Source organism: Buceros rhinoceros, unplaced genomic scaffold, assembly GCF_000710305.1.
Source record: "Buceros rhinoceros silvestris isolate BGI_N320 unplaced genomic scaffold, ASM71030v1 scaffold4906, whole genome shotgun sequence".
NCBI lineage: Eukaryota > Metazoa > Chordata > Aves > Bucerotiformes > Bucerotidae > Buceros > Buceros rhinoceros.
The window spans coordinates 8,798-35,675 of NW_010417974.1; the positions used below are offsets into that span (position 1 = coordinate 8,798).

The following is a 26,878-nucleotide window of genomic DNA, read 5'->3' on the forward strand; positions in this document are numbered from 1 at the left end:
AAGCAGGCTCCGAAGATTCATGGGTTAACATGTAACACTGATGGTGAAATTTACAGAGTACTTATGACTGAAGAGGAAAACACTGTTGTGGATACAGTCTTCAGTGGGTACATCCCACTGGGGTGTATTGGGTAAAGCACAGATTCTGGAAGATTTCAGACCAAAATCTTAACAGCAGTGGATCATAACAGGAAGATGGCCTATCCTTGAAGCTGGAAAACCATGGAGAATACCTTCTTTTACACTAAAATTTTAGAAAATTCCTTAAAACACGTTCCAGAATCCAAGCTTTTTGTCATGTAGGCTGATTTGAACAAATGAGAAACTCCATCAGCTCTCCCTTTCCCAGTTGGTTTCATATGCAGCAAAAGCAACAAAGGAGACTAACATTTCATTTGTATTATTTCATGAATTGGAATATTTATTTTGGTTCTAGATGACAAAAGAAATGCAAATCAAACCACCTAAGGAGGAAAAAAAAGCTTTCACAAGATGTTTTCCAAGAGTCTTTTATTGCCAACAGCCTTACAGAGTATTTTAAACTCATTAACTACCACAAACATTTTGAATACTTTTAATTAAATCTCAAACCATTGAACTGAAGTTGTTGCATGGCAGTTGTTTTTCAAAGAATTGTAAAATAGGTTTGGCTGGCTGTGGAAAATGTGCGTTTAAACTCAGTGGTGTGCCTGACAGCGGTACCTCTGGGAACATTGTGAAGCTGAAGACAGTAGGCTCTGCCTCCACCATCCCTGAAGTCAGAGGAAGGTTTTGCCCCTTCTTTCCCGGGGGCAGACGCGGTCCCTTGGTCCATCTGCTTAGAGGACTGTCTGCTCCAGCAGCACCGCACGTGGTTGCTCCCTTGCAAAGGCACATGTTACAAGGAGTGACTGTAAGTATGGTGTCACTCTGCCTACAAGGTTTGTCATTTCCATTTAGTAAGAAAATGGAAGACGTGCCTGTGCATAAAGTGTCAGGTGACAAAAAGCTAGGGCCCTCAGAGCGGCCGGTGTGCCCCTGCTGAGCACAGGTGTGCTGGCATCCAGCATCCACCACGGGTAGTGCCGTTGGACCCACCAGCACAACCAAGGACACGGCTTGGCCCAGTGACTTTGTGGGGGCTGTGGGGACCCCACAGCCACCCCAGGCCGAGGGAGACTCCCTTCTCATGGCACAACTCATGAGGGGCAGGCACGACAGCAGTGATCAGGGGTTTCTGCTTGGCCAGCAGTGAGGCTTGCTGCAGCCTTGGGGCCACCTGGCACCAGAAGTGGGCTGGAGGCACTGGGGAGACATGCAGAGGCATGCTGGTGCCCATGGTGCCTTCAGAGCTGCATTTCTTCTCCCCAAGAGCAGCATAACCTTCCAGGGCATCCTTGGGCTCAGCTTTTTTCCAAGTGGGTAAGAGGGAAGGATCTTTACAAGGAGACACTCAGGCAGTGGAGGGAGAGGATTTAGGGAACATCAGCCGCGCTAGGCTTTCTTCTGGTGTGGAGACCTTCTGCTTTCCGCAGTACACTAAATAGCTGCTCTGGCATGGACCTTGTCCTTGCAGTCACTCTCCACAGGAAGATCGTGCAGTGGACTACCCTTGGCTACCCTCACCTGTTCATAGTGCCAGGCAGAAGCAGCTACCTTTTCAGGAGAGGACGTCATCTGGCCCACATAGAGGGCCTGTGCGAGTGCTTTTCATGATTGCTTGCATCATGAAAATGGTATTTGTTGAAAATGAACTCGTGGCAATCAGTGTTGAGTCTACCGCAGTAAGCAAGCGGAGCTCCTCTGGTATAAAGTTAGTAGTGTCACTGAGGTCAAACTCCTTATGGGCCTTTTGGTTACCTGATATTTTTCATCCCTGTTTGAACTGAGATGAGTAGTTCATTGATTTATTAATAGTCAATATTCAGGTAAACCGTGTAGGATTTCATTTATTCTGCCTCAAAACCGGAATCCCTTCAGGTAAATGAAAAAACCAAATAAACACACAAAAAAATCCCAAACCAAATTAGGCCATTAGGGAACCTGTGCATAGCAGAACGGACTCAAGCCCACTTGACATCATTTCATTCTGATAGTAGAGCTCATTATTTTATTACTTTGGTTAATCATATACAAATTGAATAATCAATCAATCAGAATACAAACTGAATAATCAGAAATCAGTAGCATGACACTGATATTCCAAAATCTGTTGCTCAAGGACTTCGTCGGAGACAAAATTTGCCTCTCTAACCAGAATTCCACAATCAGCAGACAGGCGATTCACAAAAGTGGGAATATAAATGATCACAATATTTCCACATACATTGGTTTTCCTGCAATTCTCAGTTAAAAATGTTTCTAAAAGTAATAAATATTAATAAATAACAAATGTATAGTCAAACTTCCTTTTACAGCAAAATAGTAACTTTGTTTTGTTGTTGCTGCTCACACAATGCAAAGAAAAACATTTACCTCAGAAGAAGAAACCTGGCTTCTTTTGAGGTTTAACTCTGCAAGACTTTACTGAGAAGCAGTTATCACACCAATCCAGTCACAAAGGACACAAATATATACCAGTTATAATCTTTACATTCTTAATAAAGAAAATTCACTTATTTTGAATTAATATGTGTCTGGGTGTGATTGGTGGGGTTTGCCTCATCTAGAAGAAAAATGGGGACTGCTGGAAAAAACCTGTTATTTGACATGTTTCTTTGTTATTTGACCTTCATATAAGCTACATAAAATGTAAATCAGTGTCTTTATCTCAAAATCTGAGGCTACCTTCCTTTTCTGCGTCATCGAGCTGTCTCCCACAAAGTGGGGTAGCAGAATGAGTCACCCAGCTTTAGCTTCTTTCTTCCTTTGGTTCCTGTGGCCTGTTCTGTTGTCAGACAAGGTTTAAACACTCTTTAAATGGTCCTTCTGCTGGAAATCTGTAGCTCTGAAATCTTAGCCTTCTTACCGAAACAAAAAAAATCCTGCTTTTTCTTAGTGGAACCACAAAAGATGCCTGCCACAGGCCTGCGCTGCTTCCAGCTGCATCCGGTGCGGATGTGAGCAAAGTCCACAGACACTGTGTGTGAGCGAACAGAGTAAGTTCAGCTGAGCACTGAGCTTTTACCTGGAATTTCCTCATATCCTGACAGCTTTGAGCAAGCTTAGATTTGTGGAGAGTGAAACCCTAGGTTTGGGGGAAAAGACCATGCAGATATTTTTGACATTACAGTAACATAAATCTAAATTTGGATTTTATGCAGATATATTTTGAAAATGTCTGGAAGATAAGAAGGGAAGTGTGTTACATCAGCTTAGACTTTGTTTATGCAAATGTGGTTTACTTAATACAAATTCTTGGTTCTACCACTTACTTCAGATAGATAGACATTGGATGCTAAGAAGAAAGGCTTGAAAGCAGGATTTGTAGCCTTTGTCAGAACATTCACAAGTTCCAGATTTCCCCTTCAGAGCTGCAAATTTCCTGGAGGCTGCAAAACCCTGCAAGTTTTGAAACGGAGCATTTGGTACTTACAAATGCATCAGTTCTATTACGAATACATTGTGGCTGGCATCAGGCATATGTGCTAGGAGCAATCACTTTGTAATAGAATCTTTTCTTAAATTCTCCTCATCTTACTAAGCAACACGATACCTGGGGACCATGATGACAGGAAATGTGAGTGTATTATTCCACAGAGGGAAAAGGAATGAATCCAGAATGTAGAAAATTGAGTGCTGTCAGGTGACATTTACCGGACAGTTCTTCCGGTGACAGTGCACATTTTGTACTCAAATCCTGGTCCCAGGACTATGTCCTTTCTTCAAGCGTTTACTGAATGTGTGTGGCAGACGCGTTTCTGTCAGAACCAGCATTGTCTCCAGTTGTGATCCCTGTAGGATGTGGAGAGAACCTGCTGTATAACCTTCTCTTCTCACGTGTGTGTGCAAAGCCCTGGGCAGGGAGGCAGCCAGGTATGCCATGGAAATTGCATCTCCTCCTATGGTCTCCACCCACGCATGGCCAGTTTGAACATCCTCTCCTTACAGCAGGGAGGGGAACCTGGAGTCCTCACTCTGAGCAGACTCCTATTAAGTCAGAAGGTCGTTCAGTTTTCAAATTGCATTTTCTACCTTTGAGGTTTCATTGCCTCTGAAATAACTGAAAGTTTGGGAACGTGACAGTACCTAATGTCCCGTCTATCACTGCTAGCCTCAATGGAAAATTTTATTATCCTAGTGATTACTATAGATCTGCAATAAAATGAATCAGAAACATTTGGTTCACTTTTGAAAATTCTTTGTTTAAAGGAATAGAATGTGTTTTCATTGCCCATAATTCACATTGTTGCAACAGAAATGGAATCAAAACAGATAATCAGATAGGACTCAAAATCAATGTAGACAGTCTTGCAGGATATTTAGAGTTTCTGTTCTGACTTCTCAGCTATCCCCTGGGAAAACATCAAAGGATACCATAATATTGTCTAATCTCCTTGATTACTATTGAGTACAGTAAATTCGTTCTTTCAGTAAAATACCAGTTCTTGAAGTCATGGTACTGAATTATCACCAGCAAGCATTTAGCCTTTGAAATTGCATAAAAGAGAATAAAAAACGAAAGGTGAAGGGACTCAAAAGCAAAGGAAAACACTAAAAGGCTCAAATTACTATGCTGTCAGCTGTTTGGTTTTCAGCCAACTGCACAGCAATTGAGCCCATCTCGTAATTGCTAGGTCTCTTAAACTGCTGGCAGTGTTGGCTCCTCACAGAAATGAGCCCTGCCTCTCCAGCAGGTTCAGTTAGCTTTTTGAGCTCAGCGTAAAGTGGTCTGTGACTAACGACAGCAGGTTTGGAACTGCTCTCTGAATGGCTGTATCGTTTTTATACCATTTTCATATAGGAGAAAGTCAAATCTACCATGGTGACAGTGACAAAAAGCAATGGCAGGATCCACAAAAGGAGCATTGATTGGCCCACATGCCCCTCCGGAAGGAGAGGACAGCTTTGAGATCAAGTGGTCCCCAGTGACTTGGAAAAGCCTCTGGATCATCACACCTGGCTAGACAGGATCTGCTGGACCATTGCGGCAGCAGGGCACGGTCACAGTCCAAAGGTGCTGCCACTACCTAGGACCAAAATGCATCTGACCAAGCTATATGTAACCTTTGCATCATCAGTGGGCATGCTGAGCTGGGCAAATTGGCTGTGCTGCCAGAGCCGCCTAAAATAGCCACATTCTCCTGCAGAGTCTGTGAAATGTAGTTGGGTGAATTTTATATCTCTGTCAAGCTGTTTCATTTTGTGTCCCCTTGCTGCCTGCTTTATTTTCCAAAACATGCAGCTAAGCGGCTGCTAAGTAATGAAAGCTATAGCTAGGACAATGATAAAAGATTTTAGATGCTTATTTCAGCTCATTAGTGCCTTCATTCATACACCCATATCTTGTCACATTTTTCCAGGCATATACTGACAGGGTATTTAGGAATCTAAAACAGACACAGACAGGAGGTGGGATTTTTGAGGGCAGCTAAGGGAGTTAGGCACCTGTCTCTTACTGAAGTGATATACAACATTCGAAGTACAAAAGAGGCCTTCTCTTACGTTTAGCAGGACATGGCTATAGGGAGGTGGGAGCATGGAATGACAAGTGTTTTATACGACAAAAAAAGTGGCAACTAAGATAACTTTGAACTGGAATCTGGTGAGACATGGATGCTTTTAAAAAAAGTCATTTTGATGGATACTGCTTTGGGCCATGCGATCTCCTCATGTTCCATTGCAGTTTCCAACCTGGTAAAAGGACAACCCAAATATTAAGAATTCCACTAACCTCAGTGCCATACTAACTGGTATTGCAATGCAGCATTTAATTTCTCTCCTTTGCTGTCAGCTCCCACCCAGACCTAGAAATACCAAATAATAACTATCTGCAATAACATTAATCACAAGCATTTGGTTCGCTAGTGTCTTAGTTTGGCTTCTGAATGTCTTGATAACAGAGTCAAGTGAGTTTTTATTGCACAGATCACATAATAAGTCTTAGATGCCTCAATCATTTTTGTTCTTAAGATCAATCAAAACCAAACTTCACCACATTTAAAAGCAGAGGTACAAGAAAATTATTTCAGAATTTTAATATGGTTGTACGTGAATGTGTTCTGAGTCCTTCAGTAAAGTTTCACTGTAGTTTGACAAAGTTTTAAACTTAATAAATCCTTAAAACCAAATGTAATTTTAAGTAGATTTAAGTATTGACTACTTAAGGGTAGGCAGGTGCTTAACCTAGACTTATCCTCCTGAGTCTTGGCTTTAATGATTCAAGTCTGAAGATTTGACTTGATATACCGGTTCTAGAGAAGACCATGGAATGCTGAAGGTTAAATCCTGACTCTGGCACAGACTTTGCCTTTACAGGAATCGTGCCTGTTCAATTTGGATCTTAATAAGCTTCATACAATAGGAAAATAACTTCATATAGTGTTTGTATTTGAATAGTACAAACCTTTCTTAAAACATTTCCCAGTACCAAAATCTACGAACCAGAAATGCATCATCAGTGTTTGTGTACTTTTCAACTTGCTGTTTAGAGAAAAGCAGTGTATTTGCAACACCATGCACTTCCTGAATTCCAAAGTCGAATTATGCTTTGGTAGGTAAATGCAAATGTCATCATCTGCAAAACTGACCACTGCGTCGTGATAGTTTTCACTCTTTGTAAAAGAAAAGATTTTTCAGATATGTCTTTGAACAACCAGGTACATCTTGCATTAAGCCTATTAAAAACAATTCATTTTAACTTGCCTAATCAGTGTGTAACATCTTGTTGGAAACTGGTAGTCAAGGACACCTAGATCTGCACCCTAAGCAGAGAAATACTTATAAATATCCTTAGCACTCAAATTAATAGATTAAAGTTACAGAATTTTGTTATATTATCGTTAGAAAAATCAAGTGCACACCAAGAGACCTCACTATGTCATTAAAGCAAAATAGCGTTGGTTTGAGTGGCATTATAGAAGAATTCAAACTTGGCACCAGAAAGATAAAATACTGTTTATATCAGTGACATTGAATAAAGCTTTTAAAAATCATTTAATGCTAAATTTGAGTTCAGATACTAGTTGCTGACTTCAGACTCCTTCCATGGTTAACCAGCATAATCCACCTGTAATCCCCATGGTTGTGCTTCTTAGGTAAAATCAGAAATAAGATTGCCAGTATTTGCTGTCTCAAGAAACTGAGACTGCTGAATTCTATTTTTATCTGAACAATCACAATTGGCAATTTTCTTTTCATAAAAACGCATGGCACAGAAGATAGTTCTATACTGTCAACAGACTGACTTGAAAAATATAAATATATACTGTGTTTATATATATAATGTGTATATATACACTATCAATATTCACATTAGAGAATCTGAACAATTTTATTGAAATTACTTTGTAAGAAAGCCTGCTGCTGTGACTTCATGTCTACATAAAGCATTGAGAATTTTCAAGTGCACTGTGTGAAATGGGGCTTCTTAAACCCGAAGAAAACAAACTGGTGAAATAATATGTGAATATGCTTTTTAATGCACATGTTTTTTCATATCTGCAATTTCTACCAGCTATAGCTTGCAAATTACAAAAACTAACAGCTGTCTGGAGTCAGTGTTTCCTCTCAGCAGGCTGCTGCAGGCAGAGTTCACTCCCAGAAGAAACTATTGGCAAATTATTCTCGAGATGATGATTGATGAGATGACTTATGCTGTCAAAGACACGATCTTTTGTACGAACCTTCAAGAAGAGAATGCAAGAAGATAGGTTAAAGAGCAAAATACTTTCTTCCTTAACTTCACAGTAGAAGTATGTAAGAATAAAATTACACCACTGATCATGTTTCAGAGACTGATCCCCCTCACATCAATATCAGTGGAAATATGGCGTTTCTGGAGTTTTGCTTCTGTCTTGTCTCTTTCTCCCTCTATTCTCATCAAACAGATATTTTGCATGCTACCTATGGGCCAGTCTACTACTATTACCCTTTCAGAAAAAAGCCTGCTTGAAAACTTTCTGTACAGCATTTTGTTTCACTGAAAGTCAGATTATTAGATTAAACCCTTTTCTTCCAGAAACCACCTGCTTCTTTTAATTGTTTTCACCTTTTTCATTAGAAAGAGCTGTCCCTCCAGAGATGCCCAAACCCAACTCTTCTCTGTGTGCCTCTTCTTTGTTCTGCTTTCCTTAACAAAGACCTTCTTCTTCAGGTGCTGGAAAGTTCCCTTCCTCGAAAATGATCCAGCTACCACATGTGCTTGGCTTGGGTTTGCCCCATGCTGCACGGTACACCCCTGTTCCTTTGAAACTGAAACACTCCAGAGCAGGGAACGGCATTTTTCTAGCCCGGTTACCAGCCCTTCGTACTGGCATCCTGCTAAGAAAATTATCACACCCATGATAAGAGGAAACTGATACTGCAAAGTATAACAGTCAAAATTATCAGGAGAGGCCTGAAATTATCTGTATTGCAAAACAATCTTTAATTATTTAACCACATCTTCACAGAACATTTCCTTCTTATGTTTAAAATAAGTTAGGTGTACAGCTTCCATAGAGAGAGCAGAGGTCCTTTCGAGCCACTGTTAACGCTGCAGTAAAGCTTTGTATTGGGATAGCTCAAGCAAAAGCCTGTGAATGCTGCTCTGAAGTGAGGCACTTTCTCAGAAAGAGAGACCAACTTTTGTTAAAATTTTCAGAAGCCAGCTTTTGCTGTGGTGGACGCCTCCCTTGGAATGTTTCAGTCTTCATCATTAAGTTCTGGCAAAACTAGTAGAAACTTAGGACAGCATGTCACAGGGTAAAAAAAGAAACAGCCAATTTTGATGGCAGATGATGCTACCTGCTCAGTCTGCATTTTACTGCATCACTGAGGGAAACCAACAGACTCTCCTGGTTTCTGAAATACAGTGCTTTGAAACACCACTCTCCATCATTATTCAAAGCTGTATTTGCAAAATGAGAAGATACCTTTAAAACATCGGTAATATTCCTTGTCTATATTCAGATTAACACATTTTCAGTCCCTTCAACTCAGCTGAGATTTTTCTTACCGTAAGCAACATGCTTTTCCATCACCATAGTTCAAGCCCTAACTCTAAATCGAGTAACTTTAAACATCCCTTACCTGAGCTTAGAGATCTTTGGTGTGTGAGTGTGTGTGTCAGCTGGATGAAAGCAGAAGCAACTGGACAGTTAACTCTGCTCTGAAAACATGCCCGTAAGAGCTGCAGCATGTCACTATGTGATTTGTGTGTGAAATTGTGAAATTTGTGTGAATCATTTTTACAAAAAATCATGCCCAAGGCCATGTGGAAGAAATGCAAGTCACTAGCACACTGCTGCAGAAGGCCACACACTGTCATTTTGTTGACAATTCTCTGCTCTGAAAAGTCCCAAAAGGGCTGCTCAGGAACTCTGTCAGGATCCCCCAAATCACACAGACAGCACAGCTAACCTAAATACAGCTGCAGAAAATCTGTCATCTCCTGAGCAAGGAGTTTCAGAGCCGTTTGAGCTACGATGACGCATCACAAGCAGGCTGAGGGAGGGCATAGGTGCAGACAAGAAGCAGGTCCCTACACATGGAGCTCAGCAAATTAGTGCTGCTCTTAGAGATGGTGCAGAAAAGATGCAGGGCCTCCATCGTTTGCAGGAGGAAAATGTCCTGTGAGTCATTGCAGGGCCTGAGTATTCCATGCCAGTCGGCAAAGCACCAGAGCTCCCAGCAGGACAGAGCATCCCTGTACCTGCAACATCACTCAGCAGCGTTTCCCTTGCAGTAACAGCTAGTAACAGCTATTTGTGGGTTTATGTGCTGCAGGAGGCACAAAACTGGTGACAAAAGTTTAGCAAAGGAGACCATCCCCAAATAAGCTTAAGGACAGTTCTCCAGGCTGGTGTCCTGGCCAAGCCCAGGACTAGGCAGTTGGCACCTAAAATGTGCAAAAGCATTCTTTGTCCTCGTGGCCAGTGTACTTACAAGTACTGCAGGCATTCCTCATAGCAGCATTACAGGCTCTACAGGACCAGCACAAGTCTGCCCCAGATTTCTCAGCTGAAACAGACGCCAACAGGCCAACTCCTTTGCAGGAGTTTTTTGTTTATTTGGGGCTTGACATCTAAAGTTGTCCTTTACAGAGGAAAAGGAGTTACCCACTCTTAGCTACCAGAATAGCCAATTCTTAGCCAAGAATAAAATGCACGGCAATGCTTTCATTCTTTCAGATGAGACTAAGACTCCCCAGAGGCAGGACAGGACAGCTGCAGAAAAGTGGAGCTCCCTTGCCCTCTCCATCCTGCTGCTGAGAGGATTCCTTTCTCAGGTAAGGGAGTCCCTGTGCAGCAAAGAGATGATACAGGTATACTCCAGTTCTCTCCTGAGCTTATGTGCAGGAAAACATAGAGGGCCTGTTCCATATCCTGGATGACAGAGATGTCATGTGGAAATTGCCAGCACGTGGGCTTGCACAGCCACCAGCAGCTTCTCAGCAATTTGTCTAAGATGCTACTGCAGTGGCCAAAGCTTGACCTTGCTGAGGAATCTGGTCCCTAAGGCTCCCTGCAATGTGCCAAAATCATAGAGTGGATCTTCTGCTAGGCACCAGGGAGAGAATTAGAGGTGTGATAGCATGTTAGAGATATGAAGCTGTACTTATGATCAGCTGTGAATAAGCCGTGAACAAGACTAAACACATGTAGAGAAAATGTGTAGAGTCAGAAACCTCATGTGTTACCGAGGAGTCAGCACTTACCGTTCCTTCCGGGTCCACCAAAAGAAGATGCTTGGCTTGTCCGTTATGCAAGCCTGTCAGCACATAGGAGCCAGGATTCGTGGTACTCTTCCTCACGAGGAAGTCTCCACACTTCTTTAACAGCTGTTCTGCTTCTTTCCTGCTCATCTCTCCTTGATACCATGGCTCTGTACTCAGCTCTTTGGCTACAGTCCTGTCAGATGCACTGCATAAAAGAGGACTGGTGCATTCTGTGGACGTGGATTTCCTCAATGCAGCCTCAGACATTTGGTTCTTGAGGGCATCTTCAAATGGTTCTGGTTATGGAAATAGAAACAAGGGCAAGATCATTCAGAGATAAATATTATTACAAAATGGTGAAATTTCAGTAATTTTTAACTGGATTTATTTTGTGTTATAGCCACTTTCCTTTATGAAAAAACTGAGATGTACTGCAAAGCCTACTGAGTTATGGGATATATGGAAACCAAGGAGTATAATAGGTGAAAAATTTATGCAGAAAAAGATGTTCATAAAAATCAGACCTAACCTAGCAAGAGCTTTTGAAAGGTACTGATTTTATTTCAGTTATGACTATTATCAACAATTGCATTTATATGCCCTGGAACTAGGCAGAGCTCTCCTTTTGTCTTGCTATGTACATCATAATATGGGTGCCCAATGTCATTATGCTCATATCTGGTCTCTCTTGAAACAACACATTCATGTAAAAATTATTCATTACTGAGTCTCCATCCAAGAGTATGTCTAGAAGGGATCAGTTGCCCTCTGTCCTCTGCCTACTCCTAGCCTCCTAGGAAGTGGACTTTGCAACACAGACACAGGCTAACACTTTTAATGTTATTTACCTAGCTGAAGTCAGGAAGTGTCTTTCAAACCTCAGCTAAATCCTGAACTCAGAGTTACTTTCTGTAGAGTGGAATGGAAAGATGAGTCATTACAGATCCTGACAGTCTAACAGAAATAGTAAACAGGTCAGTGCGTGCTTCATTATGTGTTGTACTGACCTATTGGAAGCTATTTTCTCTTGCTCTTCTCTGGCCAACTAGTGTATATTAAAAAGAGATATTGTTCTGTGCCCACTAGACTTACGAAAGGACATCTGCAGCGCAGTAGTCTAGACAGACTGCTTAAATGCAAGGAATACACAGCCATGTTTGCATGGGGCCACAGAGAGGTTAATTTAGCTCAGAGAAACAGAATAAATACTGTGCTGTCGCATCTTATTGATACCTCAGCTAATTCTTAAAACCAGCTTATATATGTCTTCATTACATTTCAGTCTGCATTAAGCCCAACACATGTTTAGCTTGACAAACCACTAGCTTCGGGCTAGTTGACAGATTTTCTAATACTACTTTTCACCCAAGATTAGTAAAGATTAAAGAAGGATGGAGGATGAGAAATCACTTTTCTCTGTTTTAGGAAAAGTAGGCATATAAAATAGAAGTAAGCACATGCATATTTTAAAGGCATGGCATGTTAGAAATCAAAGTTAACATTCCTGATTTCAGATAGCAGACTTTTCTCATTTTAGATCTATATTCACAGACAGATACTCTCTATTTCTTCCTTCCCTGTATCTTTCAGTCCAAAATCTCCCTAAGATGTGGAAATAGAGTCATATCTCAGCAAAAACTAGCCAGGAGGACTGTTTAATGTATACTGAGATGACAGAAATGTAGATATGTTATTTTACAAATAACATACAGGCACCAATGGTTTTGTCTTACTGCCTTTTAATAATGTGAACTGAATTAAATAAATCATGTGTCAGCAGTTGATTGGAGGCAGGAAGAGAAGAAAAACAAAGACAATTTTGTGTGCATCAAACTGCATCCCCCGTATTTCCTGTTAAGTATCACTCTGAGGGTGAAAAGAACGTGTATGGATAGCACCAACGTCAGCTTATGATTGATCCTTAAACCGTTGTTTTTCTGCTATGGCTATGATTCTGGTTTTGGTCAAGCTGAGTTCAAAGTTGGAACAGATAGCTGGATAAAACTGTAGGCCTATCCAGAGCAAGGGATAGCTCACCTTTTTAATTTTCCTTCCAGCTTCCTTGTTGCACAAAGTTTTTGTAGCATGCAACATCTACCTGGTAACATATTCACAGGGCAGGCTGGAGCTAATCCTCCAGCATTCTCTGCTTCACATTTCTGCAGGACAAGCCTCCTGATTCATTCTCCTTCTGACTCTCCTTCTAACTGCCTGTGATGCTAAGGACCACATAGACTGCAGCTCACCTCAACTCAGATATAATAGAAACTAGCTTTAAATCTTCAGCCACCCTTAATTTAACTTGGTCCACTATGAAACCCCTATGAATTCTAAAATTCACTGTAATTCCACCAGGAATACTAAAATTTTGATAATTTAAACATTATTTTTATACAGAAGAAATGCATAAACATACTGGGTCACTTGTTAGAAAGGGAGTGAATGGGAAGGGAACTCACTCATGTCAAACAGATCCTTCCCTGGGCTGCTCCCTTTGGTATCATCTGCTGTGCCACTGAAGGTATTTTCAGCTTCTTCCTGAAGTGCCAACAGAGCTTCTATATTTATATGCTGGGTATTCACATATGTTGGCATCTCTGCTGTTGGATTTACTTGTGACTTCCCTTCCGGCATACTACTAATATCCAGAAATCCTAGAAAATTCAAGACTTTTTTTCTTCTTTTTTGTATTTGACAGAATAGTGTTGATATAATGACCAAATAACATCACACCCCATCACCACAGGTTTAAAATTCCCTGGAATGGGAGATGTAAAGTCAATAACTACAGGGTCTAGTAGAATTAAATGTTGATGAATGGAATCAGTACTGTGTTTCAATGAGAATTGAGGGAGGAGGGTTATTATTCAGGAGGAAAGGAAACTTGTAAATAAAGACTGTCAGCTTCAAAAATGATATTCAGTTGGGGAGTCATGAGAGGAGGAAATGGAATGAAATCCTCAAATCTCTGTGCAGATTAACAACAGAGAACATACTCTGGCATTTGAAAAGAAAGTTTCCCCAGAAACACAGTAAAGCTGTCACATAAAGGTGGATGGGGTGAAATTTCACCCATGTGTTTTGATGTGATTTGCTTAAAATTCATAGACAACAACAAAAAGAACATTATGCATTATTTGTTATTCATGGAGCAGAGATCATGCACAAATACAAGCATTGATCCACATTTTAAAAGATCTTCTGACTTTGGGGTCTTCCTTTGGAAACTCCATCTTGCATACCCTTGTGGGTCACGTTTTCAGAACAGACCACGCAGCCTGTCTTTAGGCACCCTGGGGTTTTAAGACATGGCAAGCTAGAGAGCTGAAGGTTTGGGGCAACTCTATGTTTGAACTGCTCTGCAAAATATAAGATTTTATGAAGGTGTGCATTTAATAATGGGCATTTAGAGGTAATTACCAAATACTTTTCACTGATGTCAACACTAAAATTTGGACAAAGAGAACCTATCAACAAAGTGCAGTCCATTGCCTTCAGACTTTGAAGCATCAGCCTTTCACACGCTTTGCCCACCCAAGAACTCTTGCACTATTACAGCTAAAACTAGCAAAACGCACCTTGTTTAACAGGCCCATGGTGCCAGTCTTCACTGAATTTGTCTCCTAAATGACGACTCTGGTAATAGGTTTGCTCTCCTCCCACTCCTGCTGCAGACTAGAATGGACACATGTGCAAAGAAATTTTCAATTACCTTGAAAATGCTCAGATATATTATGAGTGGCTCTGACAATTTCCTTGGCTGTATTCTGTGTACTCCCACTCTTCAATTCCAATTCATCATGGTGTCAGAATATATATCTCACAAATGCATTTGTGTAGGAGTAAGATATTACCGGTGACCTTCATGTAAACTTCCTTGCTTCCTGCTTTCATTAACCCCCACAACCTCGAATGATGCATCATCTCCTCTAGTACATTTGTTTTCAGAGAATGAGCCCTGGCAAACCATGTCTGGGAAAAGCATAACACAGAAACACACCTGGGACAAGAAGACACCCACAGCATCTTCCAAAGCATGAGCTGAAAGATTCATATTGGTACCATGGAATGCATTCAGGTACTGAAGGGATGATGTTGTCTACAGGCAAGACCCCTCTAGATTTAAGCAGAGTTGTGCTCAATCTGAAAACTCCTCTTTTACAGGCTACATTAATACCACAGTCAAACTCTGAACAGCAATGCTGCTAGAAATATCCAAGCTGACCACAGTTCAATGTGAGGTGGAAAACCTACCTAGGGACCTGGGAATGCTGATCACTGCAGGGTTATTAATATAATGAACTGTCAGTAATGACTGCAATAGACTTTTTAAATAATTCTGCATCAAACCTTTCCCAGTCAGTGTGCACTATATGATACTCTCTGAAGCAGACATGGTTTCTTCAAATGTAGTAATCAATTCTCAGTGGATTTCTCTTCACTGAAACATGGTGTTAATCTTTTAACACCATGAGGAACTCACTGCCTTTTGTTTGTTCTGAACCTGCCTAACTTGCTGCCCTTTAGATCTTCAACGTTCATTCAGAAGGAACTGACCACACATGAAGGGCTGTGAGCTATAAACCATCCCAATGTATTCATCTTAAAAGACACATTTTTTAAAAATTTTTGGATCCATCAGCAGGAGGGCAGAGATGCAATTGCACTGACCTGAGCTGTATCTGCAGCAGTGGGAAGCTTTGCTTTGAGCCTGGCATCAATGAAGCCACCAGGGGGGGGCATTTTATTTGGGATGTTGTTGTAATAGGGATGTTCTGTTGCCTCATTATCTTCCTCCATCCATGGTTCATCAAAACTCTGCATCCTGTAAGAAAGCGCTTTATTTTGCCCCTGGCTTGCAAAGCACTTACAGATAGATATTTGTGGCATGTTAAGACTGCCTGTCAGGGGCTCACTATTGTATACTAGTCTGACACTTCACTACCACTGTAAGTCGGGAAGCAACGATGGATCATGCAGCAGACCTTTTCTGTTTAGACAAACTAATCTAAACCACCTTTTCAATGGACGAAATTCTTATGCTGAGGAAAGGGTGGTTTTACTATCTTTAAATACCATTATAAGCATTGTTAACAAACATTTTTATTTAACCTTGCAGTAGCATTTATAATATTATTACTAGAATGATTGATTAAGCTCTAAAACTTTGTCCTTAATTAGGGCTGCTCTGGAAGCCATATCTGGAAATACTTCACAAAGTCAAGAAATTGTATCTGTGATTTCAGACTACATTTGACAGTCATTTATACAAGTCTAAAGTAAGAACAGAATGCTTCCAGATTAGGATAGCAGCAATTTATATTCACAATACACTTATTTTACTCTGATATAAGAGATTGCACAGGGTACCAGCTCGCTGGTTTTATACTAATGTTAGCAAGCACATAGCAATTTAAGTCAATAGCACAGCTCACCAAAGAAAACAGAATGCTATATCCCAGCCTTTTAAACATGTTCAAGCAGACAGATTTTGTATTCTCCAGAGAACAACACAGCCAAAGCCTCTGTATAATACATCACATTCCTAAAATATTCACCCTGACTAATATCAGAAATCGTGAAACATCACTAGTCACTTTGGAAGCCCAGCAGCTTTATCTGAATTGACAGAGTTGCTATGACAGTAACAACGAGGAAATGCCACAAATAACATCCATTCTTGGCCATCCAACTCTGCCTACTGACTACAGCACTTGATCATTTCAGTAAGTTCAGTGTGAAATTCATATTTAGCCCGTTCTTTTAAAATGACAGTGCTCCTTTCATATTTATTAGGCAAACACCACTTTGCTAATCCAGCAGAAATCTCTTTTTAAAGTATTAAATCCTGTCTGCCTCCAGCAACTTTGTCCATAGCACATTTTATTTAGTAAATACAAAGCTGAAGAAGACCCTTTAGCGGTCGTCTGCAATCGTACTCACCTATCATGGAAAGTAGTTATCTTAGAGGGGCATCGCAAGTATTGCTTAAATCGAAGCTCAAACGCTTGCCCTATGGTGCTGATGACATCCTGCGCCAGGCCATCACAACATTCCAGTATATGACAAGCTAAATGAAAAAGATTTAACACGTGCAAATCATTGCTTATGTTATGGCGGGATGCACTGACCTGTGACAAAACACCTAGAGGTCAGCCTGGTTGCCCTATTCATAGTGTGCACATTTCAGTGAAACCCAATTCTGCACAAGTGAATTCTAGGCAATGGTATCTTTTTAAAGGTTTAATACAATTTCTCTGGTGTGTAACTGCAATAGGCAAGACCATGAACTATTTCTACAATTTAAACAGGTCCATAAAGACAGGAAATCACTTAAAAATAATTTTAAAATTAATTTAAATTCATTTGTTATCACCTGTATGCAGTAGATTATATGAGAATTCTAAGCTTTACATTGTAATTATAAAAAATTAGTAGACAGTAACAACTTTATCACTTCAGTTTTATATCTGATGGCCCCAAGTTTGCAAGCTGTTCACTTTGAGTTTCCAGAACTTCCCAAATCACAGGCTAAAGGAGGAGCAGTAACTAGGATACTTCCTACTCCTGAGCACTGATCTGATTCCAGTAATATAGAGGCTAGAACCTTTTCCTGCTTGTCAGTATAGAGACTCTCCCAGCAAACTGCAGGATCACTGGGGAGCACAGAGCCAGGACACCCTGATGTGTCTCTCTGACCCCACTGTGACAGAGGCAGCAAGGAGGGAGGCTGCAACACAAGCCCTCTACCTATAGGAGAACAAGAAACCTCTATCAGCTGTCTGAACAACCAAATCTGTTCTGTTTTAATTCAGAGAGTGGCTCAGAGAGTGGAGGGATCGCCTTATGTAACAACATAAACAGGCAAACTCATGAAGACTTCACCTATCACTGCTGGACATGTACATAGCCTACTGGCTAGAGCCTGGATTGGATTTGAAACTCTGGTTCTTTTCCAAGTCCTACCTTGTTCAAAGTTAGTAATTTCTATCACCCCTGATGGCTTTAATAACCTGACTATAAAGTCTTCAGCTGAAACACTGCATCTTCGTATATGCCCAATCTCCAGCTCAGTGCTTTGGATGTCACGTGCTTTGGATGCCAATGTCCTACAAATAAGGGTTGGTCATGACATTTGAGTGACATAATTTTAATTAAAGATATATAGGGAGACTAAGGAGGTTTAGCAATGACTTCTCTGAGGCTGATCTGCTGGACAGGCCTCTGAAGAGGCCAGAAGAAAGGATGAAGTAACGTGCAGTTATACAGGTATGGAATGACCAGGGCAACAAACTGTCTATCCCTCAGCAGCAGCAGCACCCCATGCAGCGTGAGATGGCACCAGTCACACTACTGCCCTGCTAAATAGGTCCAGTGATACTCTGTTCTCACCCCTTAGTGTCTGCTGTGCCAGGTAGCATGCCGAGGCAATGCCTGATTCAGGGGAAATGTCCTTAGCTGCATGCTGACAGCAAATTTGGCAGCCCAAGACAGGACCTCCAAGTGCTCAAAGGCATGCAGACATCCCTGGCTAGCAGCAGGGTATGTGCCGTTTACCCTCTGTGCACACCGTGGGCAGCAGTGCACAATCACCCCTCAGATAAGGTGCAGGCTGTCTCCATGAATGTGCACTGAAAGTGGTTAGAACAAACAAAGCTATAATTTTTGCACTCTGTAACTAGAGGGGGATTTAAAGAGGCAACATTTCTCACTGGTAAACCTGTCTGGAGATGAAATGAAGCATGAGTCATTAAGTAGTTTTGGTAGGTGACATAATGAGTAACCTGTTTCCTTGGATACGTGAATGGACTTTCAGCAGGTAGGAGATGTGCTTCTTGTGAAAGGATGAGGAGGTTTGGCTCATGCAGAGATGATTTCTTGTGAATGTTACAGTGGAAGACAGACAGCCTTTAGCTTGTTAGATCCAGAACACAGAGCATAAAGAGAGCCTTTCCATCTTTGGAAAGAAATGAGTCTCATATGCAAGTGAAAGTCAGTAGCAGCAGAAGTAACATTTTCACTAGACACAGAAGTAAATTCAAACTAATTTCTATAATGTGTATATAGAATATATACATATATCATACATACATATATCATAGATAACAAAGACTGACAGAATGGCCAATGATTGTAAAAGAGGGCAATCCAGATCCTTTGGTAAACTACACCTTTTTAAAAAATGTCTTTTAACACTGGTCACATACAAAGTCATTGATCTGCAATCCACTGATGTACATGCACAATTGGTGAAAGCTCACATGGAAAGCTGTAATGCAGAAAGAAAGCTTAAAGATCACAGCATGAAAAAATTTCACATGAGACAACACTGCTTCACTGCAGCAGAAAGGGCTTATGAGAAAATGGCTAAAGACAAGGACAAAAGCAAGTAAGAATAAGAAGGTGCAGCCTCTGTTATAGACGGCTGACATTAATACTGGAATACTCCAAACGATAACAGGCATCATCTACCTTTTTAAAACCACGCAGAAAAATGAAGGAAGGAGGAACAGAAATTATCTGATGGCTGGCAGACGTACCCTGTAGCTTGAAACATACAGAGTTCACGCTGTCAAACTTTTTCTAGAGAAAACTGAGAAATGACTTGAACTAAATTCACCCTAGGAAAACTATACCAGGTGTTTAGATGATCTAGGACAGACTAACTCAACAAAGAACAGTGGCAGGAAGCTAAGGCTAAACACGTTCAACTTAGGTATAAGGAATGTAGTCCATGAAACAGTTTTTATTTAAAATCCACTCAGGGAAGAACAGGGAAAAAAAGCACAGGGATCCTCCAGTCTCTACAGTACAAATGTCTGGCCTGTGTTGCTGGTCCTCAACATTGCCACTGAGATCTCTCAGAACAGCTAAGTCAGTCTCAAGTTCAGCAGAAGGGAACTGCTAAAGCAGGTGGGGTGGGGTGGGGTGGGGTGGAGTGGAGTGGAGTTCTGCACCATACAGCCTACAGCCTGATGCCAGAGCCTTTCTAACGAGGGACACATGATGTTGGAACATAACAATGTGGCATGGCAAAGAACTGGACTATCTCCGTACCTCCTACTCCCCATAGGTTTTCTAGGTGTTTCAATAATATTCAGCATATTAACATGTTTAGTGCAGGCATTATTTATGAGCTAACACTTTCAAATCTGGGCATCTCTGCACGTGGACACAGGAGGTTGTTGAGGTATCTAAAATCACTAAAGGTGACAAAATATGGAAGCTATCTCATTAGTTGGGCCAGTGGTAAGATGGCAGCTCTGGGTTTGCAGGGTTGGCATTTTGAAGTTAAAGTGTCTGAATTCTGCAGAAATCCTGTTGGAAGTGCTTGAGTCTTTTTTTGGAGCTAGTCTTTTTTTCTCTATGAATTTATGAATAATAAATAGATTCTTAGGTACATTACACAATACTTTGTATCTAGCATTAAGACCTTGTGATGCTTTCTGCATTACTAGCAGCAATGTTTTCTATACCTATTGTTTCAGACTGCAATTTACACTTTCTATAATTTACTTTTACTTCTGAGAATCTGAACTGGATCTTAGTCTTTGAAGACAATCAACAAGAGGTTTCCTGTTCCTTACTGATTGCTCATAAAGCAATACAACCCTGAATAAAACTTCACTGAGAACGAGGATTACAGCCTCCAGCAAGCTGGCTTGAAATCTCACTACTCGGTAAAGAATCTGATTCTTCCAGGAAGAATGAGGCATGTACTGAGAAGACCTAACAGAATCAGCCGCCTCGTTGAAGGAATTAATCAGAGGACTGCTTAGTTCTTCCATAGTGATTGGGTGTACATAAGAATTAGCTGTTGCCTAGAAGCTCAGGCAGCCAAGTAAGTGTTTAAGAAATGAAAAGAATCAAAGTGATATTTGGAGATGAACTACAAGCAAGATTTCTTCCAAGTCTGAGACCCAACGTGAGCATGACTATACCTTATTGCCACACAATCTTTCCACGACTTTGTCAAAGGCAATCTTTGTATGGGGCTGCATTTATTTTCTTCTGGGGGAAAAAAAATAGTAATTGACTAGATTATACCATGAATAATTCATGTCTCTCAAAGGAAAAAAGATTCCAAATAGATATTTCTAACTTACCTCTCCGATTAACAGGATCCTTAGCTACATATGCAACATAGTCAGTTGTATCCTGTCAAAAAATTAAGATATCTACAATGAATGCAAAAAAATCTTTGCACTGATCATAGCAAAAGATCACAGTCCAGAGTATGCATGTTCCTGTGGCTAGAGCCTCAAATTACGTGTTTTGCTCTACAGTTGTATATTACTGAAACCTGTAAAAATGTTTATGGGTTTTGGTACTGATCCCACTGTTTTGCTTTATTCAGAGTGTGATTTATTCTAGCAGAACTTAAAGATCTCTTCCCACGCCTTTGGAAATCAAACAGATTTAGGAGGATGTGGATCAGGGCTCATTTACAAGGCAGCAGAATTACGACTCTTCATCCTCAAACTACCCAGAAATTTTGGTTCAGAACACGAATAATCAACTGGTTCTGTGGCAGAAAGAGCGGGAGGAACAGCCCTGCTCCCCAGCAATACTGAGCAATGGCATTTATCCATGTGCAACAAGCAGGTGTGTTTACCTTGCTGACTACAATGCCATACGGCGCAGAGGTGCTCAACCACTGCTTGGCTGTGACAAACACTACCGCAGGATGCTTTCCCCCAGCCGATGGGCTGCTCCCAGCCATCCTTGTTGCCACATACCGGGTGAGTTTTCTAGGAAGAGCAGGGTAGCATCTTCTTTGGGGACTTTTTGGTTGCGCTCCTGCCACCCTCACACTATTGTGCATGAGGAGTAAAAGGCTTTTATCATTGTGCAGATGAAACAGAAAGGATAGTGCTTCTGGGAAACAAGAGGCCTGCTGGCATATCTGGAAAACGCCATATATTCTTGATGCAATCAGGAAGTCCTGGTTAGATGTCATATTTCCTGACATGCTTGGCTAGTCAGGTATAGAGAAACCTAACTGAGGTATATAAAGGATACCCTACAGCTGGCTGCGTACATCAACCCAAAACTTTTTCAGATGACTGATTCAAAACCAGTGACAATTATGTCAAGTTCTAATGTTACAACAAACATCAATCTTCAGTTAAAAGATAGAATTCTTTAGCTTAGCTTTCTCTAGTGCAAGCACACACCACCACTTCCCACACAAAATAAATCACTGTGCTACATGTCTATACAATTTCCTTCCTAAAGAAAGGGCAAGGGAAATGATGAAGCACATTAACGGTTCTGGTGACAGATGTGTAGCCATATCACTTAACGCACTGTTGGAAGATACTCAGACACAGCAGTAACAAGGTTGGTCTAAAAAATGCAGAGCAGAGAAGAATAGCCCTAGCATTTTGTCCGGTAATTTCTTAAGCACCCAATGACATAGTTTCTGGGCAATGATCTGAGTGGAAGTAATGATGCATATCAACAAGCAAGGGGATGAGAGAAGTGGCTATGTCTACAGGAGCAAAGAAAACAGAGTCAAGGTAAAGGCCTGACGGTTGTCCCAGGGTTGTCCATACTGTTTAATTGTTGCTACTCTCCCTTGCTTGGCCATGCAGGTTTCCCACGCCATGCTCTGAAACTCTCTGAGGTACAAGAACATGCTGGGCATCAATCCCAAGACCACTGGGAAGGAAGAGAGTGGATGTATGCAAACTGCACTGTGCTGTTTAGTTTCGGGGCCAGAAAACAGACCACAGATCATTTTATTTAGTAGTACAGACATAGCTAATGGGTACTTTTATGCCTGAGTAAATCATAGATCGATCTTATAGGTAGCATGAGTGTGAGAGAATAGAACCACCTACTCTTTATTTCACATGAGCTCTCAGATTCAAACTGACTACGACAAATCATTAAGGACCTAAGTTGGGCACATATCACAGTGGCTAAATTAGAAGACCCATCAAAAGGCTATACAGGGCTGGGCTGATGCAGCAAAGTGGTCCCTGACGTTCAAGGTCTGAAGACAAGTATGAATAAGCTATAATTTTCACCTCAAAGAAATTGCATTGCAGTGTTAAAACTTGGAGGCAGGGCTGAAACTGAAAAACTGCTGCTTCCAGAGACCTCTGAGACCTGCCTTATTAGACCTGATGAGACCTTCCTCTCTTAAATTTCAGCAGGCATCTCCAAAAACAGATGTCTTGTCTAGCAGCCTGGAAGCAGCCACCTGAAATGACTATGGATGAGAGCTATTCACTGTATCATAAGGAGGAGCTGAAGAGCTAAAACAGACTCAGAACAGCCTGAAATTGGGTGTAAAAGGATTAGGTGGAGAGATTTTTAAGCTCCTATATACTGAGACAGCCAGAAACTGTCTGACTCATTTCAAAGGGGAATATTGCAAAAATATATATGGTACTCAAGCTGTTCTCCAAGACTGTGGAACACTTCACCAGTGAATATATTTTGAATTATGAAAGTAATTAACACTTAGAGAGTGGGAGGAAAGTTGCAAAGCTAATTGCTGGTGCAAATGTGTGGCAGATATCCAGAGCAAAGAAGTGGATGGGGTGAGCAGTCGAGGTAGTTTCACTTTTAAATAAACCAAAATTCAAAATAAGGGAGGTGTTTCTTGAAGAACTGGGAACAGATCTGGGTTCCTAGTGTGGCCTTTCTGTATCCATTTTAAATCTCATATGAGGGGATAAGCTTATGGCTGGAGCTCAGCTGTGTTGGGGGGAGACGTCTTGATGGTCTTAGTCCTCCACCAAGTGAAAATCATTAAGGTTTGAGGAAACTTATGTCTGAATGACTCTCAGACGCATTAATAAAAATGAGACATAAATCACATCCTTGCATCTTGTTTTCTTTCATGTCCATGCAGGACAAAGGAAACACCTGCTTCGTGAACAAGCTTTCGATTTGAAGTTGTGCCAGATACTAGCCCACTGAGACAGGCTTCATTAGATACTCATATCGGCCCCCTCCACCTCCAGAATGAGATCACCATGCAGTGGTCTTGTTGGGAGTGCAACTTTACAATTTCAATGTCTCTTGTAGGCTTCCTTACACCATGCAATTGTATTTCTCTGGTAGCTCACTGACTCAGAAGCATGATTTTTATGTCTCTGAAACATTTGGAAGAGCTTGTTTACACTAAAACCAAACTCTACTGCTGTTCCTCTCCTCTTTCCTGTCACTCCATCAGTGGGCAGTGTGCAATGGTGTTTCCAGGACTTAGCATTTGGGGTGGCAGATGGGGAATGAAGAACCTTCTTATGGAGGCAGGGAACTGCGCTAATCACTCCTCTGCCCGCTTCATGAATTGTTCATTTACAGCATCCATTGCAATCTGTTGTATTTCAAAGCTGCTGCTTATCCGTTTTTTGTTCCCCAAATTTTAATGATATGGTGTCCTTTTCCCTTCTGGAACTGAACTGAGCTCAGCAGAGCTATACTAACACTGAAGCGTGCCCTTAGGTTTTCTGAAGAGAGTGAAATGAAGAGAGAAAGTGCGAAGGATCTTCAGCTTAATAGGATTGAACAGAGAGAATTAACTCACAAAGCAGGCTAGAAATTGCCTTAACTGTAGTATGTGACTGATAGATGACAGCTAATCATATGATGGGGGAAAAGGCACTTAATTCAATTAATCTAGGTGTAAAAAGTTTCAAACCTCTAAGGCAAGAGGTGAGCCATGTCCCTGTTTTACAATTCTTTCATTGCTTCCTGGATGACAAACACTTTTTAGGCACATTTAATATGTCTTCGGAGGGACTGCTTACAAAAACAGGGACAAGTACAACAAGCAGGAGTCTGCCCTTTGATCTAAACAAACCAAATGTGTAGGTGTATCTGAAAGCTTTGCAAAACTAAAAGGAAAGATCTGGGCTTTTCTTGAAGCCTGTCTTCAAGCTGCATGAATGTAGCAAATATACCTGAATACTGAAGGCAGAATTTAGCACAGTCTTCTCAATGCACACTTAAAGATGAGCAGAAAATAAATAAATGCATGCATTGCTATAAATATAACTGCAACATCGTCTATTACTGTAAAAAGTACAAAATAAAAAACAGCCAGGACAAAAATTCACACGATACCCATATGACTCTGAAAAACTGAGCCCTGGTTATCAGTTATTATATGAATGCTCACAGCCCTTTGATACCTTTTATTTTCATCATTCAAAGAGGAGGATTTATGACTGCTTGTCAGTCCTTTCCCTCAAAAAGAGTTTGATGGCAACAGTCAAGAGGAATTTATGAAACAAGAAACCAGAGCTGTTGTGGTTTTATTTTTCCTTTCAGTAAGCTATGCAATAAATTTTGTCACACAGTCCTCGTAAAGCAACACCTATGTGGGGGAAAGCTTTAAAGAAATGCTTACCGGATCACCTCCAGACGCAAAGGAAATAGATTGCATATGGTGATTTGCTATGATCTGTACGGATCAGAAAGAATAAGTGTGAGTCAGTAGTTTTTCCTACAGTTTACACTTTTGATTTCTATTTTGGTTTGTATAAGGGTGAAAATCCAAAACCAAGATCAAAATGACCTCTGGATTTCACTTACAAGGAGTGCAAAGATAGCATGATACAAACAAACTTTAGGATGTATCTATTCTGGTGTTCTTTAAAACCTGGAATAACACAGCAAAATTGCTAAATGTGCTCAGAACTCCGGTAAATCATGTGGAACGGTCATACAGTACCTTTGGAGAAATTTTAATCTGCTAAAGCTCACTTTCTTTATTACAGTTAGTGATGAATGGAGCAAAGGGTCCTATCCATCAAAACACTTTTCTGCTGACACCACTCTGGTGAACTCAATGACATCATGCCAACCCACACGCCAGTAAGGACCCTAAGATTGCCTCTAATACCTACTGTCTCATTTTATGTTTCAAACACCAACATATTTGCAATATGCAATATGCATATATTTTCATATGCAATATGCAAATATGTTCATAGGTTTTTGAATCTAGCTGCAGTGTGGCATCATGGACAAAATCTCAGGCATAGTCCAGGGCATTTGAAATTAAATTTGCTTATGTACAATTTGAACTAGTATGATATTTCTCTGGGAAAAGACAAATTGTCACGAACCCTCATACAAACAGAACATCTCTGCTCCATTGCTATTCTAAGATCTAACTTATGAAATCTGTTAATAACAAAATCATGTAACAACCAAGAAAGAAAAGGTCATTTGAAAGAAAATGTCACTTGATCATTTGAGTCCCAAAAACCATGCCAAGGAATTCATCTGGTATAGGACAGGCCTCTTAGTGCCTCAGAGCATGTGATAATAGTAATTTGGATCTTAATTGCTCGCTTTGGGGAGCGTGCTGCATACTATAGAAAACTGTTTTAGAAAATACGAGGCAAAAGGATATCCTCTGGGGTCTTTTCCCCATCCTGCATCTTAAAGACCTGAACTAGCAACCATCTGCCTTGGAAAGAAAAGAGCCTGACATGAGTTTCTTTGGATCTTGCTGATTTATTAAGTCAGCGAGACTTGACAACTATTTGTAGTGCTTCTTTCATGTAAAGAGTCCTTCATTTTCAATACTCCTGTTTGCCCCACAGCAGTCTCTGAAAATGCTGGTAATTTTTAAGTGTTCAGTGATGACCATCATTCCCTTACTCTTAAATGAGGATTTCCTTTTCTGTTTTTCCACAAAGAAGTGATCCTACATAAACTAATGAAGATTCATTATGCATTTAATATTGTCACTATCCAGAGCTGTGCAAATAAATCAACCTTTTAGTTCAGCATCATAAAAACCAAATATTATTTCAGATTGCCCCAACACTTGTTTTTTTCCAAATCTTAAGAAAACTGAAAAGTGCTTGAAACCATCAGTTCAAGTCAGACCCTTTTTCGATTTTAATTCCAAGCTAAACAGTTTAATTTAATTTAGTTTGAGGCAGGAGTATTCCCCCCTCCCCCAATACCAAACTACTGAATCAAGGCATAGCTACTACCAACACATTGCATTACTTAAAATGAAACTATTCCGTAACATTAGCACATAGTTTAGAAACATTTCAGCCTACCTAAATCTACATTTTTAACAAATAAAACAAAACAAAACCATCTTCCTCTCATTCC

The 26,878-nt window shown here is 40.7% G+C and overlaps 1 protein-coding gene across 1 annotated transcript in view; it reads right to left on the reverse strand.

Annotated features, from left to right (window-relative positions):
- Positions 1–7,634: 7,634 nt before the first annotated feature.
- The window catches only part of SHC3 (SHC (Src homology 2 domain containing) transforming protein 3), a 56,864-nt gene continuing 37,620 nt past the window's right edge, over positions 7,635–26,878 (reverse strand). The window contains exons 5-12 of the mRNA XM_010138351.1: positions 25,149–25,202; positions 20,884–20,935; positions 16,721–16,847; positions 15,449–15,602; positions 14,356–14,452; positions 13,237–13,431; positions 10,778–11,073; positions 7,635–7,763 (exon numbers count right to left, since the gene is read on the reverse strand). Coding sequence (XP_010136653.1) covers positions 7,635–7,763; positions 10,778–11,073; positions 13,237–13,431; positions 14,356–14,452; positions 15,449–15,602; positions 16,721–16,847; positions 20,884–20,935; positions 25,149–25,202 — 1,104 coding nt within the window. The remainder of the gene's footprint in view (positions 7,764–10,777; positions 11,074–13,236; positions 13,432–14,355; positions 14,453–15,448; positions 15,603–16,720; positions 16,848–20,883; positions 20,936–25,148; positions 25,203–26,878) is intronic.